General features: G+C 48.9%; 1 protein-coding gene across 1 annotated transcript in view; it reads left to right on the top strand.

The window, feature by feature from the left end:
- Positions 1-16167, top strand: part of LOC136577421 (scavenger receptor cysteine-rich type 1 protein M160-like) — a 126351-nt gene extending 110184 nt beyond the window's left edge. Inside the window, exons 4-5 of the mRNA XM_066577317.1 lie at positions 14717-15025; positions 16124-16167. Of these exons, the coding sequence (XP_066433414.1) occupies positions 14717-15025; positions 16124-16167 (353 nt within the window). The remainder of the gene's footprint in view (positions 1-14716; positions 15026-16123) is intronic.
- The last annotated feature ends 1216 nt before the right edge of the window (positions 16168-17383 follow it).

Here is a 17383-nt window from a genome sequence, read left to right as displayed (position 1 = left end):
CGCCTCCCGGCCTGCACCCACACCCTCACCTCCACTGTCCTCCACTCCATCCAGCAATGCCTCTCAGCGCTGCGTTCAGCTGTCGCTAACACAAGCGTTGGAGCGAAAGCGCAAGTACGATGCCACGCACAAGCTTTAAACATGCAAAATTAATCAGCCTGGAGATGCTGCCATACAGGCTTGTGGAAGCGGAGGCTTTCAAAAACATGATGGCGGCGGTCCCGCGCTGCTCTGTCCCAGTCGCCACTATTTTTCCCGGTGTGCCGTCCCAGCCCTGCACCAGCACCTCTCCCGCAAAATTATACATGCCCTCACCAATGCGGTTACTGGGAAGGTCCACTTAACCATGAACACGTTGACAAGTACTGGTGGGCAGGGCCACTTTATCTTCCTGACGGCACATTGGGTGAATTTGGTGGAGGCTGGGACCGAGTCAGAGCCTGGGACCGCACACGTCCTACCCACACCCAGAATTGCGGGTCCTTCCTCGGTTCTGGTATCTGCGGCGGTCTATGCCACCTCCTCTAAACCCTCCCCCTTCTCCTCCTCCTCCTACACAACCTCTACCTCGCAATTAAGAAGTGTGAGCAGCGTGTCGCGCGGCAGCACAGCGGTGGGCAAGCGTCAACAGGCCATGCTGAAACTAATCAGCTTAGGTGAAAAGAGGCATACGGCCCCTGAACTGTTGCAGGGTCGGACAAAGCAGATCGACCTCTGGCTCTCGCCGCTGAGCCTCCAACCGGGCATGGTCGTGTGACAACGGCCGTAACCTGGTGGTGGCTCTGCAGCCTCACACACATGCCATGCCTGGGCCACGTCTTTAATTTGGTGGTCCAGCGGTTTCTGAAAGACTGTCCACACTTGTCTGACCTGCTCGGCAAGGTGCACGGCGTCTGCGCACATTTCCGCAAGTCCACCACGGACGCTGCCACCCTGAGGACCCTGCAACATCGGTTTAATCTGCCAGAGCACCGACTGCTGTGCGACGTGCCCACACTGTGGAATTCTATGCTGCACATGTTGGCCAGGCTGTATGAGCAGCGTAGAGCAATAGTGGAATACCAACTCCAACATGGGCGGCGTACTGGTAGTCAGCCTCCTTAATTCTTTACTGAGGAGTGGGCCTGGATGGCAGATATCTGCCAGGTCCTTGGAAACTTTGAGGAGTCTACCCAGATGGTGAGCGGCGATGCTGCAATCATTAGCGTTACCATCCAGCTGCTTTGCCTGCTGAGAAGTTCGCTGCAAAGCATAAATGCTGTTGCTTTGCGGTTGGAAAAGGAGACAGGAGATGAGAGTATGTCGCTTGATAGCCAGACCACCTTCATGTCTATCTCAGCGCGTTTTGGAGGAGGAGGAGGGGGAAGAGACAGCTGGGCACACTGCAGAGGGTACCCATGCTGCTTGCCTCTGTTCAGTGTGTATGGGCTGTGGAGGAGGAGGAGGATCCTGAAAGTGATCTTCCTAGTGAGGACAGCCATGTCTTGCGTACCGGTACCCTGGCACACATGGCTGACTTCATGTTAGGCTGCCTTTCTCGTGACCCTCGCGTTGGACGTATTCTGACCACTGCGGATTACTGGGTGTACACCCTTCTCGACCCACAGTATAAGGAGGACCTTTCCACTCTCATTCCCGAAGAGGAAAGGGGTATGAGAGTGATGCAATACCACAGGGCCCTGGTTGGAAAAAGTTATGCTAAACTTCCCATCTGACAGCGCTAATGGCAAGGGGAGGCACATAGATCAGACAGCATGTCAAGCGCAGGCAGGGGAACACTCTTCAAGGTCTTTGCCAGCTTCATGGCTCCCCAGCAAGACTGTGTCACCACACCCCAGTCAAGGCTGAGTCGGAGGGAGCACTGTAAAAAGATGGTGAGGGAGTACATAGCCAAACGTACCACCATCCTCCGTGATGCCTCTGCTCCATACAACTATTGGGTGTCAAAGCTGGACACGTGGCACAAACTTGCGCTGTATGCCCTGGAGGTGCTGGCTTGTCCTGCCGCTAGCGTCTTGTCAGAGAGGGTGTTTAGTGCTGCTGGGGGAATCATCACGGATAAGCGTACCCGCCTGTCAACTGCCAGTGCCAACATGCTTATACTCATAAAGATAAACAAAGCCTGGATTTCCCCAGACTTCTCTTTTCCACCGGCGGACAGCAGCGGAACCTAAAGATTCTTTTCGCTGCATCCGCAGATAAAAGTATTCTCTATCACCAGAAAAAAGGGGGATTTTGCTTTGTCAATCTCTCTCTTATATTAGTCCTCCTCCTCCTCCTAAAACATCATGTCATCACGCTGAACGGCCAATTTTCTGCGGCCCAAAAGGCTCTGTTTACAATTTTTTTTCCAATTTTTCAAACTTTCAAAAGTATTGATACTTTAACATAAACCAATTTTTTAAACAGGGCTGCCTCCACGCTCTGCTACAAATTAAGCAACAGCGAGCTGTATATATAAGAAAATGTTTCAGGGTTTCACCTGCCCTCGCGGTTGAGCAATTTTTCAGGGGAACATTTGTACCTAAATTTTCTGACCCTCACCTATACTGCTATCTAACTAATTTTTCCGGCCTTCGCCTACACTCATGGTACCCCAATGTTTCAGGGGTTTGCCTATACTCTTGCTACAGAAATTTTACTGGGGTCTGACTATACTTCTGCTACATAAATGCTACTGGGGTCTGCCTATGCTTCTGCTACGTAAATGTTACAGGGGTGTGCCTATGCTTCTGCTACGTAAATGTTACAGGGGTCTGCCTATACCTTTGCTACAGAAATGTTACAGAGGTCTGCCTATACCTTTGCTACAGAAATACCTGCCTATACGTCTGCTACAGAAATGTTACTGGGGTCTGTCTATACTGTTACTACAGAAATGTTACAGGGGTCTGCCTATACCTTTGCTACAGAAATTTTACTGGGGTCTGCCTATACTTCTGCTACTGAAATGTTACAGGGGTCTGCTTATACCTTTGCTACAGGAATGTTACAGGGGTCTGTCTACACTATGGGTGCACAAAGCCTTCCCATCGCAGTGTTTTACCTATCTGGCACAAATACACTGACTGACTAGAGCATGAATTGTGGGCTCAGGCCAACATGTATTTTCTCTCGTGTTACCACCGTTATCCGCAGCACTGGTTTGGGCCAAACAAGAGGAGAGATACTGCAGTAATGAGATGTTCACACCTGCACTAGCTTCGGAGTCCGCTTCATGCCCGCGATTGCTGAGGGTTTGTGCAGAGGCCGAGGTCCTCGGTGCAGTGAAAGTCTGCCATGTTTGGGCACTCTGATTTCTTCATGGTTCATGTCTTGGGGTTCCTTGGACTCACCGATGCTGTGGGTGCACACAGACTTCCCATAGCGGTGTTTTACCTGTCTGGCACAAATACACGAACTGACTTGGGTAGGGTGCAGAGTGCGGATGGCTTTTCCCTTGCGTTGTTGATGAGGTGTCCGGCACCCAAACACAATGAGTAGTGTGTGGACACATGGAGTCCCCATTGCTATGTCACTCGCAGCACCTTGGGCCACATAAGGTGTTTGCTAGGACCGAGCCTGACCCAGGGCCCGCTCACCTATTTCCCACACCGAGTATTGCTGCATTGTGGAGATGTGTAGGAGTGCTGGGCTGGCACCTGAGTCCCAATTTTGCAATGGAGGTGGCACGGGATTGGAATGATGATCGTACGTTAATTTGTCATCAATTCTCAACAGCATTGTGGGCTATCGCCCCGCCCCTTTTAAAGAGGGTCGCTGCCTGGCCCTGCCAACCCTCTGCCGTGTGTGCCTCCGGTTCCTCCTCATGGCAGACGCACTTATAAATAGACATGAGGGTGGTGTGGCTATGCAGCCAGCGTGTGGCATGAGGGCAGCTGAAGACTGTGCAGGGACACTTTTGTGTGCGCTGCAGACGCAGGGTCGTGTGGGGGGGTTGGGCAGCATGTAACCCAGGAGAAGAGGCAGCGGTGTGTCCCGCAGGCAGTGATTGTGCTTGGTTGGAGGTAGTGTGATGCTTTGCTAAGGTGTGCCTTGCTAATGAGCGTTTGTCCACAGTAAATTGTTAGGGCGGGGGCTGGGGGGGGCAAGACTCTTGCCCCCATTGTGTCTTAATAGTGGGACCTGGGAGTCTCAGATGCAGCCATACATGCTGCCCCTGCCCCTCCCTATCCGTTTCTGTGGTGTTTCCATGACTTTCGGATGTTTTCTGGTGTTTGACAAGTCATCAGCTATGCGGAGCATCATTCATATACAAAAATGCTCGAGTCGCCCATTGACTTCAATGGGGTTCGTTACTCGAAACGAACCCTCGATCATCGCGGAAAGTTTGACTCGAGCAACAAGCACCCGAGCATTTTGGTGCTCGCTCATCTCTAATTATTATTATTAGAAAGATGTCACCTTGCGTGGCCGGACAACCCCTTAAAGTTATGAAGGTTATGGTCTCAGTGGCTGAATTCGTCGGCTTGTGGAGTTAAGATTTTATCTCCAGATCTTTGTTATCTCAAGTATAACATCCTAGTTTTGCTTCTAGCTCTTTTTCCTTGGTTTGCCATCAGGTTGCTTTATTATAGGAGTTGTCGTAGTTTTTTTTGAGTTTTTGTCCTTTTTTTTAAATTTTAGGGACATGTCTATTTGCTGCTTTGAGGAGTGAGTGCATTTTAGGTGATGGGTTGGATTTGATCTCTAATATTAACTCTTATTTAGAAGGTCATTTATATTAAGTTGTTGCTTTTTAAATCTTGCAGCCTGTTGAAGTAAAAGGCCTCTGATAAATGCTTTATGGGAGTCCCATAAAGAAATGTCAGTGCCTGCTGTTGTGTTGAATAATAATAATTTTTGTTTGTATAGCGCCAACTTATCCCATAGCGTTTGAGGTACATGGGGATCACAAACAATACGGAAATTACAGAAATTACAAAAGTTACAAGTGGTGTTCAATTATTTAGAAACAAAAAGGGTGGGGTTGATAAAAGAAGGTACAAGGTCAGGCGGAGGTGCCAGGGACAACATAGCAATGCGACAATAACATGTGATAAACAGTTTTTAGGACACAAATGGGGTGGGGGTAGCACAGGAAGTATGGGGCAGGAAGGGTAGATGATAGGCAAAAATGGAAAGCCATAGGGAGGGGCAGGGGACATATTTCAGGGGGAGGGACTAGATTAGGAGGTTTGGTATGCTTTGAAGAGGTGCATCTTTAAGGCATGTCTGAAGTTCCATGTGTCTGAGATTTTTCCGGATGTTTTGGGGTAGTGCGTTCCAGAGGATCAGTGCTGCTCTACAGAAGTCCTAGAGGCGAGCATGTGAGGTTCGTATTAGAGGAGTGTTTAGTCTAAGTGTTTTGGCAGAGCAGGGTGCGTGGGATGGGTGATGCATGGACAGGAGGGAAGCGATATACGTTGCCGCAGCGCTGTGGAGAGAATTGTGGGTGATGAATTTAAATTGAGTTCTCAACTCAAGGTTGGTTAGAAATATCTTTCTGTGGTTGTTTTAAGGAAATAATCTGTTGCGGTTTTCCAGATGTCGGTAATGTTGGGTTATTCGGGAGTTTGAATTGTAAGGGTTATGGGAGCGGGGTCTGACCATGTAATGTGTCCAATATACAAGTGGTTTATGTTTGGAATGGCCCATTTGGTTGTTATATTGATTTGTCTGCATGTGCTGTGTTATGAGTGGAATATGAAGTCTTTTTCGATGAACCAACCAGACAGTAGCAAGATTGGTATACCTTCCTTCTCCGCCTGCATTTTCCTGCCAATGCGAGACGTTTTTCCAGCAAAAATGCCTGCGATCACTTTTGTGAAGCCGAGATCCTCTGGCGCAGCTATTAGCCGCGTTCGAGGATCGGCAAATGTTCCCAATTGTTTTCAGTGGGAAAGCTTGCATGGCACTCGCGTACACATCGCGGTTTACAGTCCCATTGAAAACAATGGGCAATGTGTTTTGAGGAATACAAAAAGATAGGACGTGAATTTTTCTCACACTGTAAAAGAATGGGCTTCATATTCCCGCAAGATTTTTGCATCTCGTAAGGCACAAATCTTGTGCGATTTTCTTGGATGTGTGAAAGTGGCCTTAGAAAAGAATATGTGATTTTTCGCAGTGGAATCACACAAAAATAGGACATGCTACAATTTTTCAATCTCGCAGTGTTGGTTTGAGCAAACATTTGCTTATGTAAATTATCTCATTGAATATATTGGGTTATTTTACCTGTGCGAGTTCCACCCATATGACATTCGGATGGAAGTCGCATGGGAACATCTGTGGAAATTCATGCTTACCCCTTATTCACATGTCCGCAGAACAATGTATAAGAATAGCGCCTCGTGAATTTAATGGAGTATAACAAGAAAGGTTAATGGTAGAGATGAGCGAGCACCAAAATGCTCGGGTGCTCGTTACTAGAGTCGAACTTTCCGCGATGCTCGAGGGTTCGTTTCGAGTAACGAACCCCATTGAAGTCAATGGGCGACTCGAGCATTTTTGTATATCGCCGATGCTCGCTAAGGTTTTCATTTGTGAAATTCAAGAAAGTGATGGGAACGACACAGAAACGGATAGGGCAGGCGAGGGGCTACATATTGGGCTGCATCTCAAGTTCCCAGGTCCCACTATTAAGCCACAATAGCGGCAAGAGTGGGCCCCCCCTCCAACAATTTTTACTTCTGAAAAGCCCTCATTAGCAATGCATACCTTAGCTAAGCACCACACTACCTCCAACAAAGCACAATCACTGCCTGCATGACACTCCGCTGCCACTTCTCCTGGGTTACATGCTGCCCAACCCCCCCCCCCCACCCACACACACACACACACACGACCCAGTGTCCACAGCGCACACCAAAGTGTCCCTGCCCAGCCTTCAGCTGCCCTCATGCCACACCACCCTCATGTCTATTTATAAGTGCGTCTGCCATGAGGAGGAACCGGAGGCACACACTGCAGAGGGTTGGCAGGGCCAGGCAGCGACCCTCTTTAAAAGGGGCGGGGCGATAGCCCACAATGCTGTACAGAAGCAATGAGAAATCCAATCCTGTGCCACCTCCATCAGGAGCTGCAAACGTGGGCATAGCAATGGGGAACCCATGTGCCACACAGTATTCATTCTGTCAAAGTGTCGCATAACTCAATCCACACTGCAAGGGAAAAGTCGTCTGCGCTCTGCCCCCTACCCAAGTCAGTCAGTGTCTGTGCCAGACAGGTCAAACACCGCGATGGGAGCTAAGTTTGCACCAACAGCATAGGGGGGTCCTAGGAAACCCAAGACATGAACCAAAAATTGATCTGACCGGCCAAATATGGCAGACTTGCACAGTGCCCATGACATAGGCCTCGGCCCACAGATTCAGCAATCCTAGGCTGGAAGTGGACTTTCACTGCACCCAGGACATAGGCCTCTGCACAAACCCTCAGCAATCGCGGGCCTACAGCGGACTCCAATACTAGTGTAGCTGTGCACGTCTCAGCGCTGTATTGCTCCTGTAGTTTGTCCCAATGCAGTGCCCCGGATAGTAGAGCTAACGTCAGATTAAATACAGGTGGGCTTCGGCCCACACTGCATGCCCCAGTCAGACCGGGGTTTTTTATAAATAGTCACAGGCAGGTACAACTCCGCAATGGGAATTCCGTGTGCACCCACATCATGGGTGGCTCCCTGGAACCCACCGGTGGTACATAAACAAATCCCATTGCAGTGCCCAGCACAGCTGAGGTAACGTCAGATTAAATGCAGGTGGGCTTCGACCCACACTGCATGCCCCAGTTAGACTGGGGTTCTTTATAACTAGACACATGCAGTTACAACTCCGTGTGGACCGACAGCATGGGTGGGTCCCAGGAAGCCACCGGCGGTACATAAATATATCCCATTGCAGTGCCCAGCACAGCTGAGGTAACATCAGGTTTAATGCAGGTGGGCTTCGGCCCACACTGCATGCCCCAGTCTGACTGGGGTTTTGAATACCTAGACACTGGCAGGTACAAATCCCTAGTGTGAAGTCCCTGTGGACCCACAGCATGGGTGGCTCCCTGGAACTCATCGGCGGTACATAAATGTATCCCATTGCAGAGCCCTGCTCAGCAGAGCTAACGTCACATACAATACAGGTGGGCTTAGGCCCACAGTGCATGCCCCAGTCAGTCTGGTAATATCTACGTTAACAGTAACCACGTTGGTGGGAAATGGCCTCGCCACCATCATGTCTTTGCGAAGCCTCCGTTTCCACACCACAGTGACATACCATTAGCAGCGGTATAGTCAGGGCCCAGAATTAGTAACATTTCAGCGGTAGCATTAGGGACAGGCCCCAGTAACATATCACTAGCAGCAGTATAGGGGGAGCACAGTATTAGTTCCATTTCAGTAGTAGTAGCAGTCTAGGCAGGCCCCAGTAAAAATTCCGAAGCAGCAGTATAGGGGGAGCACAGTATTAGTTCCATTTCAGTAGTAGTAGTCAAGACAGGCCACAGTAACATTCCCGTTGCAGCAGTTTAGGGAGATAACGGTCTCTTTCACATTTCAGTAGTTGCAGTATAGACAAGGCCCCAGTTACATTTATGTAGCAAAAGTGTAGGCCAACCCCACACACCTTGCTGTACCATGAGTGCAGGCGAAGCCCATAAAAATTACTAGGATTACACTGTAGGCGAGGGCCCAAAAAAATTGGTGTACCAACAGTACTAATGTACCTCAGAAAAATTGCCCATGCCCAACCAAGAGGGCAGGTGAAACCCATTAATCGCTTTGGTTAATGTGGCTTAATTGGTAACTAGGCCTGGAGGCAGCCCAGTTAAAATAAAAATTGGTTCAGGTGCAAGTTTCAACACTTTAATCAGCATTGAAACGTATAAAAATTGTTTACAAAAGTAATATGACTGAGCCTTGTGGGCCTAAGAAAAATTGCCCGTTCGGCGTGATTATGTGAGGTTTCAGGAGGAGGAGCAGGAGGAGGAGGATGAATATAATACACAGATTGATGAAGCTAAAAGGTCCCCGTTTTTGATGGTGATAGAGAACGATGCTTCCATCCGCGGGTGCAGCCTACGTATTTAGGTACCGCTGCTGTCCGCTGGTGGAGAAGAGAAGTCTGGGGAAATCCAGGCTTTGTTCATCTTTATGAGTGTAAGCCTGTCGGTTGACAGGTGGGTACGCTTATCCGTGATGATTCCCCCAGCCGCACTAAACACCCTCTCTGACAAGACGCTAGCTGCAGGATAAGCAAGCACCTCTAGGGCATACAGCGCGAGTTCAGGCCACGTGTCCAGCTTCGACACCCAGTAGTTGTAGGGAGCAGAGGCGTCACGGAGGACGGTCGTGCGATCGGCTACCTACTCCCTCACCATCCTTTTACAGTGCTCCCGCCGACTCAGCCTTGACTGGGGAGCGGTGACAGTCTTGCTGTGGAGCCATAAAGCTGGCAAAGGCCTTGGAGAGTGTTCCCCTGTCTGCGCTGTACATACTGCCTGATCTCCGCGCCTCCCCTGCTACCTGGCCCTCGGAACTGCGCCTTCTGCCACTAGCGCTGTCGGATGGGAATTTTACCATCAGTTTGTCTGCCAGGGTCCTGTGGTATTGCATCACTCTCTAACCCCTTTCCTCTTCGGGTATGAGAGTGGAAAGGTTCTCATTATACCGTGGGTCGAGCAGTGTGTACACCCAGTAATCCGTAGTGGCCAGAATGCGTGTAACGCGAGGGTCACGAGAAAGGCATCCTAACATGAAGTCAGCCATGTGTGCCAGGGTACCTGTACGCAACACATGGCTGTCCTCACTAGGAAGATCACTTTCAGGATCCTCCTCCTCCTCAGGCCATACGCGCTAAAAGGATGACAGGCAAGCAGCATGGGTACCCTCAGCAGTGGGCCAAGCTGTCTCTTCCCTCTCCTCCTCATGCTCCTCCCCCTCCTCCTCCTCCACGCGCTGAGATATAGACATGAGGGTGCTCTGACTATCCAGCGACATACTGTCTTCCCCCACCTTCGTTTCCGAGCGCAAAGCGTCTGCCTTTATGCTTTGCAGGGAACTTCTCAAGAGGCATAGCAGAGGAATGGTGACGATTGCAGCATCCCCGCTCACCATCTGGGTAGACTCCTCAAAGTTTCCAAGGACCTGGCAGATGTCTGCCAACCAGGCCCACACTTCTGTAAAGAATTGAGGAGGCTGACTCCCACTAAGCCGCCCATGTTGGAGTTGGTATTCCACTATAGCTCTACGCTGCTCATAGAGCCTGGCCAACATGTGGAGCGTAGAGTTCCACCGTGTGGGCACATCGCACAGCAGTCGGTGCACTGGCAGATTAAACCGATGTTGCAGGGTCCGCAGGGTGGCAGCGTCCGTGTGGGACTTGCGGAAATGTGCGCTGACCCGTCGCACCTTTCCGAGCAGGTCTGACAAGTGTGGGTAGCTTTTCAGAAACCGCTGAACCACCAAATTAAAGACGTGGGCCAGGCATGGCATGTGCGTGAGGCTGCAGAGCCGCCACCAGGTTACGGCCGTTGTCACACACGACCATGCCCGGTTGGAGGCTCAGCGGCGAAAGCCAGCGGTCGGTCTGCTCTGTCAGACCTTGCAGCAGTTCGTGGGCCGTGTGCCTCTTCTCTCCTAAGCGGAGTAGTTTCAGCACGGCCTGCTGACACTTGCCCACCACTGTGCTGCCACACCGCGCGACACCGACTGCTGGCGACGTGCTGCTGCTGACACATCTTGATTGCAAGACAGAGGTTGCGTAGGAGGAGGAGGAGGGTGGTTTAGTGGAGGAAGCATACACCGCCGCAGATACCAGCACCAAGCTGGGGCCCGCAATTCTGGGGGTGGGTAGGACGTGAGCGGTCCCAGGCTCTGACTCGGTCCCAGCCTCCACTAAATTCACCCAATGTGCCGTCAGGGAGATATAGTGGCCCTGCTCACCTGTGCTTGTCCACGTGTCCGTTGTTAAGTAGACCTTGGCAGTAACCGCGTTGGTGAGTGCGCGTACAATGTTGCGGGAGACGTGGTCGTGCAGGGCTGGGACGGCACATCAGGAAAAGTAGTAGCGACTGGGAACCGAGTAGCGCAGGGCTGCCGCCATCATGTTTTTGAAAGCCTCCATTTCCACAAGCCTATATGGCTGCATCTCCAGGCTGATCAATTTGGCTATGTGAACATTTTACGCTTGAGCGTGCGGGTGCGTGGCGGCGTGCTTGCGCTCAAACAGTTGCGCTAGCGACGGCTGGACCCTGCGCTGAGAGACATTGCTGGATGGGGCCGAGGACAGCGGAGGTGAGGGTGTGGGTGCAGGCCGGGAGACAGTCGTGCCTGTGTCCTGAGAGGGGGGTTGGATCTCAGTGGCAGGTTGGGGCACAGGGGGAGAGGCAGTGGTGCAAACCGGAGCCGGTGAACGGCCTTCGTCCCACCTTGTTGGGTGCTTGGCCATCATATGCCTGCGCATGCTGGTGGTGGTGGCTCCCCGGCTGATCTTGGCGCGACAAACCTTGCACACCACAGTTCGTCGGTCGTCTGTACTCTCAGTGAAAAGCTGCCACACCTTTGAGCACCTCGGCCTCTGCAGGGTGGCATGGCGCGAGGGGGCGCTTTGGGAAACAGTTGGTGGATTATTCGGTCTGGCCCTGCCTCTACCCCTGGCCACCGCACTGCCTCTTCCAATCTGCCCTGCTGCTGCACTTGCCTCCCCCTCTGAAGACCTGTCCTCAGTAGGCTTAGCAAACCAGGTGGGGTCAGTCACCTCATCGTCCAGCTGCTCTTCCTCCGAATCCTCTGTGCGCTCCTCCCTCGGACTTACTGCCCTTACTACTACCTCACTGATAGACAACTGTCATCGTCATCGTCCTCCTCACCCACTGAAAGGTCTTGAGACAGTTGCCGGAAGTCTCCAGCCTCATCCCCCGGACCCCGGGAACTTTCCAGAGGTTGGGCATCGGTCACGACAAACTCCTCCGGTGGGAGAGGAACCATTGCTGCCCAATCTGGGCAGGGACCCGAAAACAGTTCCTGGGAGTCTGCCTGCTCCTCAGAATGTGTCATTTTCATAGAGTGAGGAAGGAGGAGCAGCAGGCAGAGGATTCAGAGTTGCAGCTGTGGACGGCGTGGAAGACTGGGTGGTCGATAGATTGGTGGATGCACTTTCTGCCATCCACGACAGGACCTGCTCACACTGCTTATTTTCTAATAAAGGTCTACCGCGTGGACCCATTAATTGTGAGATGAATCTGGGGACCCCAGAAACTTGCCTCTCTCCTAATCCCGCAGCAGTCGGCTTCGATACACCTGGACCAGGAGCTCGGCCTGTGCCCACACCCTGACTTGGGCCTCCGCGTCCACGTCCTCTAGGCCTACCCCTAACCCTCAGCATGGTGTATTACAAGTAGAGCAGAAACAGAACGCTGTAATTAAATGTGGCGCTTATTGGCCTGTGGTTGGAGGCTGACTTCGCTTACGGAACACACAGCAGAGCCAGGAAACAATTATGCGCAAGCCTGTAGTCAGACCTAGGTGCGTATGACTGAGCTAGTGTAATTCACAGCGCAAAACCAGTCAAGTGGCCAAAGGCCAGTGGTAGGCCTTAAGTATTTTGCTACAATTCTTTAAAATGGTGAGGTGAAAAAGCAGACAGACATCGTATGCAGCGTATATATGTATACTGTTTCCCTCTGGCGGGAAGACGGCGATCATGTAACGAAGCGCACAGCATAGCCAGGAAACCATTATGTGCAAGCCTGCTGTAACGCTTAGCTGGGTATTAATTGGCGACTACTACCCCCAGCAGACACGCAGGAAACTGAAGATGGTCACAGGCAGCCCAAATATGGTATTTTTCCCCAATTTTTTTGAAAAAGCCCACTGCCTATATAGAAGGTATATCTCTTTCACTGTACCACTGTCCCTGCCTCACCAGTACTGCCCCTATACTCTGTAAAATGACTGCAGACTGAGGACGCTATGGTCTGCACGCCCGATATACAAAAAAAAAAAATGTGCAACACTGCTAAAAGCAGCCTCAACAGTACTGCACACGGTCAGATGTGGCCCTAAGAAGGACCGTTGGGGTTCTTGAAGACTAAAATAACACCTAACACTCTCCCTATAGCAGCTACAGCAAGACAGCACTGTCCCTGATCTCTCTCAGCGTGCATCTGTGGCGAGCCGTGGGCGGGGCAGATTTTAATACTCGGGTGTCACCTGATCTCCCCAGTCACTCACTGCAGGGGGGTGGTATAGGGCTGGAACGTCACTGGAGGAAGTTGTAATGCCTTCCCTGTGTTTCTATTGGCCAGAAAAGCTCGCAAATTTCTCAGGGAAGAAAATGAAAGTGACTCGAACATCGCGTGGTACTCGTCACGAGTAACGAGCATCTCGAACACCCTAATACTCGAACGAGGATCAAGCTCGGACGAGTACGCTCGCTCATCTCTAGTTAATGGTAACCCATCTGGTGCATGGTGGGTTAACCCTGGTAAGGGAAATCCCACCTGCACCCCTTGTCCAAGTTCGCAATGAAAATAACCTTTGTCCACGATCCGGGGATGCCGGAGAGACAGCTGGAGTAGAGCAAGACTCACTGGATAAACCGGGAGCTCGAACAGATGACCACCCAATGGATAGGAAAATATCACTCCGCGCTCTTTTGGACCAACGAGCACTTTTGTACAAGGGCAATCCTAAAACCCATGAAAGGTTTACATTCTTTATTCGTCAGTATGCCACGTGTTTCGCCACCACACACTGCGCCTTTTTTAGGTGGGTTGAAAGTATGGAAGAAATGCAAATCTTTCCATTTACTTTGTCTTTGTACGTTCCGCCCCTGGCTATGGCTTACAAAATACTGCTGTGTCAATAAGCCCTAAATCTAGTAATAAAGCTTTTCTGCACATATTCTCCATGCTGAAGTATGTACACATTTTGGGGACCCCCTGTATACACTCATTGCCTACACAAATATACATGACCACTTGTGACTTGATGCTATAGATGATACTCGTTGGTTGTAGGGTGCAGTAATGTGGTATGAGGACATAGAACATTTGATATACTTTAACTGCTATTGCCTCTCTGTTATCAGCCAGAAAGCTGAAGTATATAGATTTTACTCTACACACTGTGTAATTGGATACCGAGATAGCCCAGCTTACATTCTAACCCCCCTCCATTTTCTAGATAAATTCTTCCTATTTGAGTTCTTCCTTCAAGTGTTAATTGTTATGAAACCGTGAATAAGCGGCCCACACTGTATAAAGTTGTTGCAATTTCTTTCTATAGACACACTGGGCTTTGGATGTTAATCCACAGTGTCTGTGCACACATAAAATAAACACCATTTCCTATAGAGGTCCTGGGTGTCCTGTCAAATGTCGTATATCATTAGGAGGTATTACTATTGGTCGCTGCTCTTAGGGATTCTCTCATGAAGACTGCTGTTATAAGAAGTTGGCTCCGGCTTCTCTAGTCCATGACCATCAGCTGGGATCTCTGGGAGCCACATCTGGGGATTCTGGTGAATTGACACCCATGTGATGCAGAATCTACCAGATCCACCAGCTGCCCCTCCTCATTCTGGCTCATAGAGAGGGACCTCGAGGACTAGTCACCCTTATAGGATGTGCATTGTGATTAATAGGCATATGGAGAGGGGACGTCATGGTGAGACAAGCGCTGTTATACTAGTATTTCCTTATATTCATGGGTTTTTATATTCATTTCTGTTTATTTTCACAGCTCCAGTGAGACTTTATGGAGGAAACACTGAATGTGAAGGATTACTGGAAGTGAGATATGGAGGAGAATGGAGGGCAGTGCAATATTACAGAAGCTACAGCGAAAGCGTTGCTAATATAGTTTGTAGAGAGCTGGGATGTAACACTGCAAATGCACAACATCTTGTGACCACAGGGGATATATTTGTGGATGATTACAGGAGGAGCTTGGATCTACGATGTACAGGAGGAGAGTCATCCTTGTCACAGTGTCGTTATTTACACAATAGTCTATATCCTTCTGCATCTCTGATGGGCGTGAAATGTTCAGGTAAGAGATATTTCTTTCCTCTCCACACATCACACACTGGACTGGATACAGCATTATACCTGACAACATGTACAATAACTGCACCGACAACTGCTGAGAGAATGACACTAAATATCAGCCAGCAGCAGCTTCATCCACAGACAATTTCTATCAGCTATCAGTCCTATCATGAAGGAATATTATACTAATGAAATGGAGTCCTCTGTGTACATGTCTGTGTGGATGATGGTGATGAGATGTCAATTGCTCCGTTATAAGCTCTATAAATGGTGACCCTATTACTGTAGTCCATCTGTCACATACATTGGGGTAAGTCACAATTATCAGGTGCACATATCAGTTGGCTTTATGGCCAGACTGCCCATCTGGTAATTCTGGTAAATACTACATGGCCTCGTGTCCGCCGTGGGCCGCCTGCTCTATCAGTAACCATGGTGGTGAAGGACCTGTGATGATATAATCATGTGACTGGTACATGAACACAGAGCTCAGCAGTACTGAGGAATGATGGTGGTGAAGGACCTGTGATGATATAATCATGTGACCGGTACATGAACACAGACCTCAGTAGTACTGAGGATAGATGGTGGTGAAGGACCTGTGATGATATAATCATGTGACCGGTACATGAACACAGAGCTCAGCAGTACTGAGGATAGATGGTGGTGAAGGACCTGTGATGATATAATCATGTGATCATGTACATGTGTATTTACTTTATTTATGACACTAGTTAAGCACATCATTATGTATAAACGTTTTATAGATGACGTCCTTTTAATCTGGAATGGGGAAATTTGAGGATTTAAATGATTTTATTACTGGGATTAATCACAATGATTTTAATATTAAATTTACTAGTGTCATAAATAAAGTGGAAATAGTGTTTTTAGACTTACTTATTTCTTCTAGAAATGAGTCCATTAGCACTAGAACGCACTTTAAGCCAATGGACTGCAATAGTTACCTGAATTTTGGAAGCTGCCATAAAAAAAGCTGGAAATTAAACATCCCATACGGGCAGTTTAAGAGGGTTAAGAGGAATTGTTCTTCAACTATTATGAACAGCAATCTAAGATCTTAATTACCCGTTTTCAGGAGAAAGGTTATCCAATGACCTTGATCAACTCGGCATACAATAAAAATGTACAGGAAAAACATTGAGAATGAAGATTTGATGGTCAGAGACGTGGTAATTCAACAAAAGAGAAAAACAACCATTGGCACTGGTTTTAATAATAAACATTTATTTATAACTAAATTTAATACACAACATAAAGAAATCGGAAAGACCCTTAAACATTGGCCAATCTTAAAACGGGACCCTTTTTTATGTGATGAAATTTTAGATATCCCAAAAGTAGTTTAGCGTAAGAATAAGACCTTGCAGAATTTGTTGGCCCCCTCAAATCCGGATCGGTTGAGAACATCAACACAGGAGCATAATGGTTGTAATATTTTAGTGGGGGCATACAAATGTACGAGGGCTCGATGGAAATGTTTATCATTATGAGCCCATTATGGTGGATACTAACCTTTAATATTAATAGCCAGTATTATTCATGCTGAAAGGAAACGCAAGTTACGCTCCACATTTAATGTGAGAAAGTTAGTTACCCCGCGGCTATGTTAGACATTATGCCACCGCGCTTCTTTTGGAACGCAGCGCTGCGGTCCACGAAGTACGGAACAACGTCGTTATAGACACATCACATGATGTACTGGGATCACGTGTCACGCTCCTTTGGAGCGCACCGTTGCGTTCTATTCTCCGTTGAGCGCCGTAATTGGAAATACGCCCCGTGATGAGTTTATGGAACGCAGTATGCGTCCCGGAGCATAATGATGATGTATCTATTAGGGGCACGTCATAACTTGGCACCAAAGATGGCGCGTTAGATCGCAACAAACGGGACTCCCTCCTCCTCCCTTCCCCTTCTTTGGAAACGGTATGGAACTTGTTTACTCATAATTTATTTGCTATATATAGTGTTGATAACCTGTTAAGATTTATGCTTGACAAAGGCGCTTATTGCGCCAAAACATGTTGCATTTATCACTACTATTTTTGTTTATTTACTGTTTGTTTTTTAAGAGGTGTGCTATCCCTCTTTTTTTCATAATGAAATAAATCTCCTTATTTATGATTGAGTCTTTTTTTCCTTTTTACTTGGGCAATAGTCTAAGTAGCGCAGTGGCAACATTTTTCATTTCTTGAGAAACTTCACAATTAATCACCTGCAGAATAACTTAAACTTGTGTCCAGATAGCATTCCCCACGACCACCATGCACTCTCAAGCTCCATGGCCGTGGCATCCCCGCGAATCTAATGCGCATGTGCAGGGATGTACCAACTG

The sequence above is a fragment of the Eleutherodactylus coqui genome, chromosome 8 (genome assembly GCF_035609145.1).
Source record: "Eleutherodactylus coqui strain aEleCoq1 chromosome 8, aEleCoq1.hap1, whole genome shotgun sequence".
Classification (NCBI taxonomy): Eukaryota; Metazoa; Chordata; class Amphibia; order Anura; family Eleutherodactylidae; genus Eleutherodactylus; species Eleutherodactylus coqui.
The sequence above is the reverse complement of the archived record's forward strand: the minus strand, read 5'-3'. Positions and strand labels throughout refer to the sequence as shown.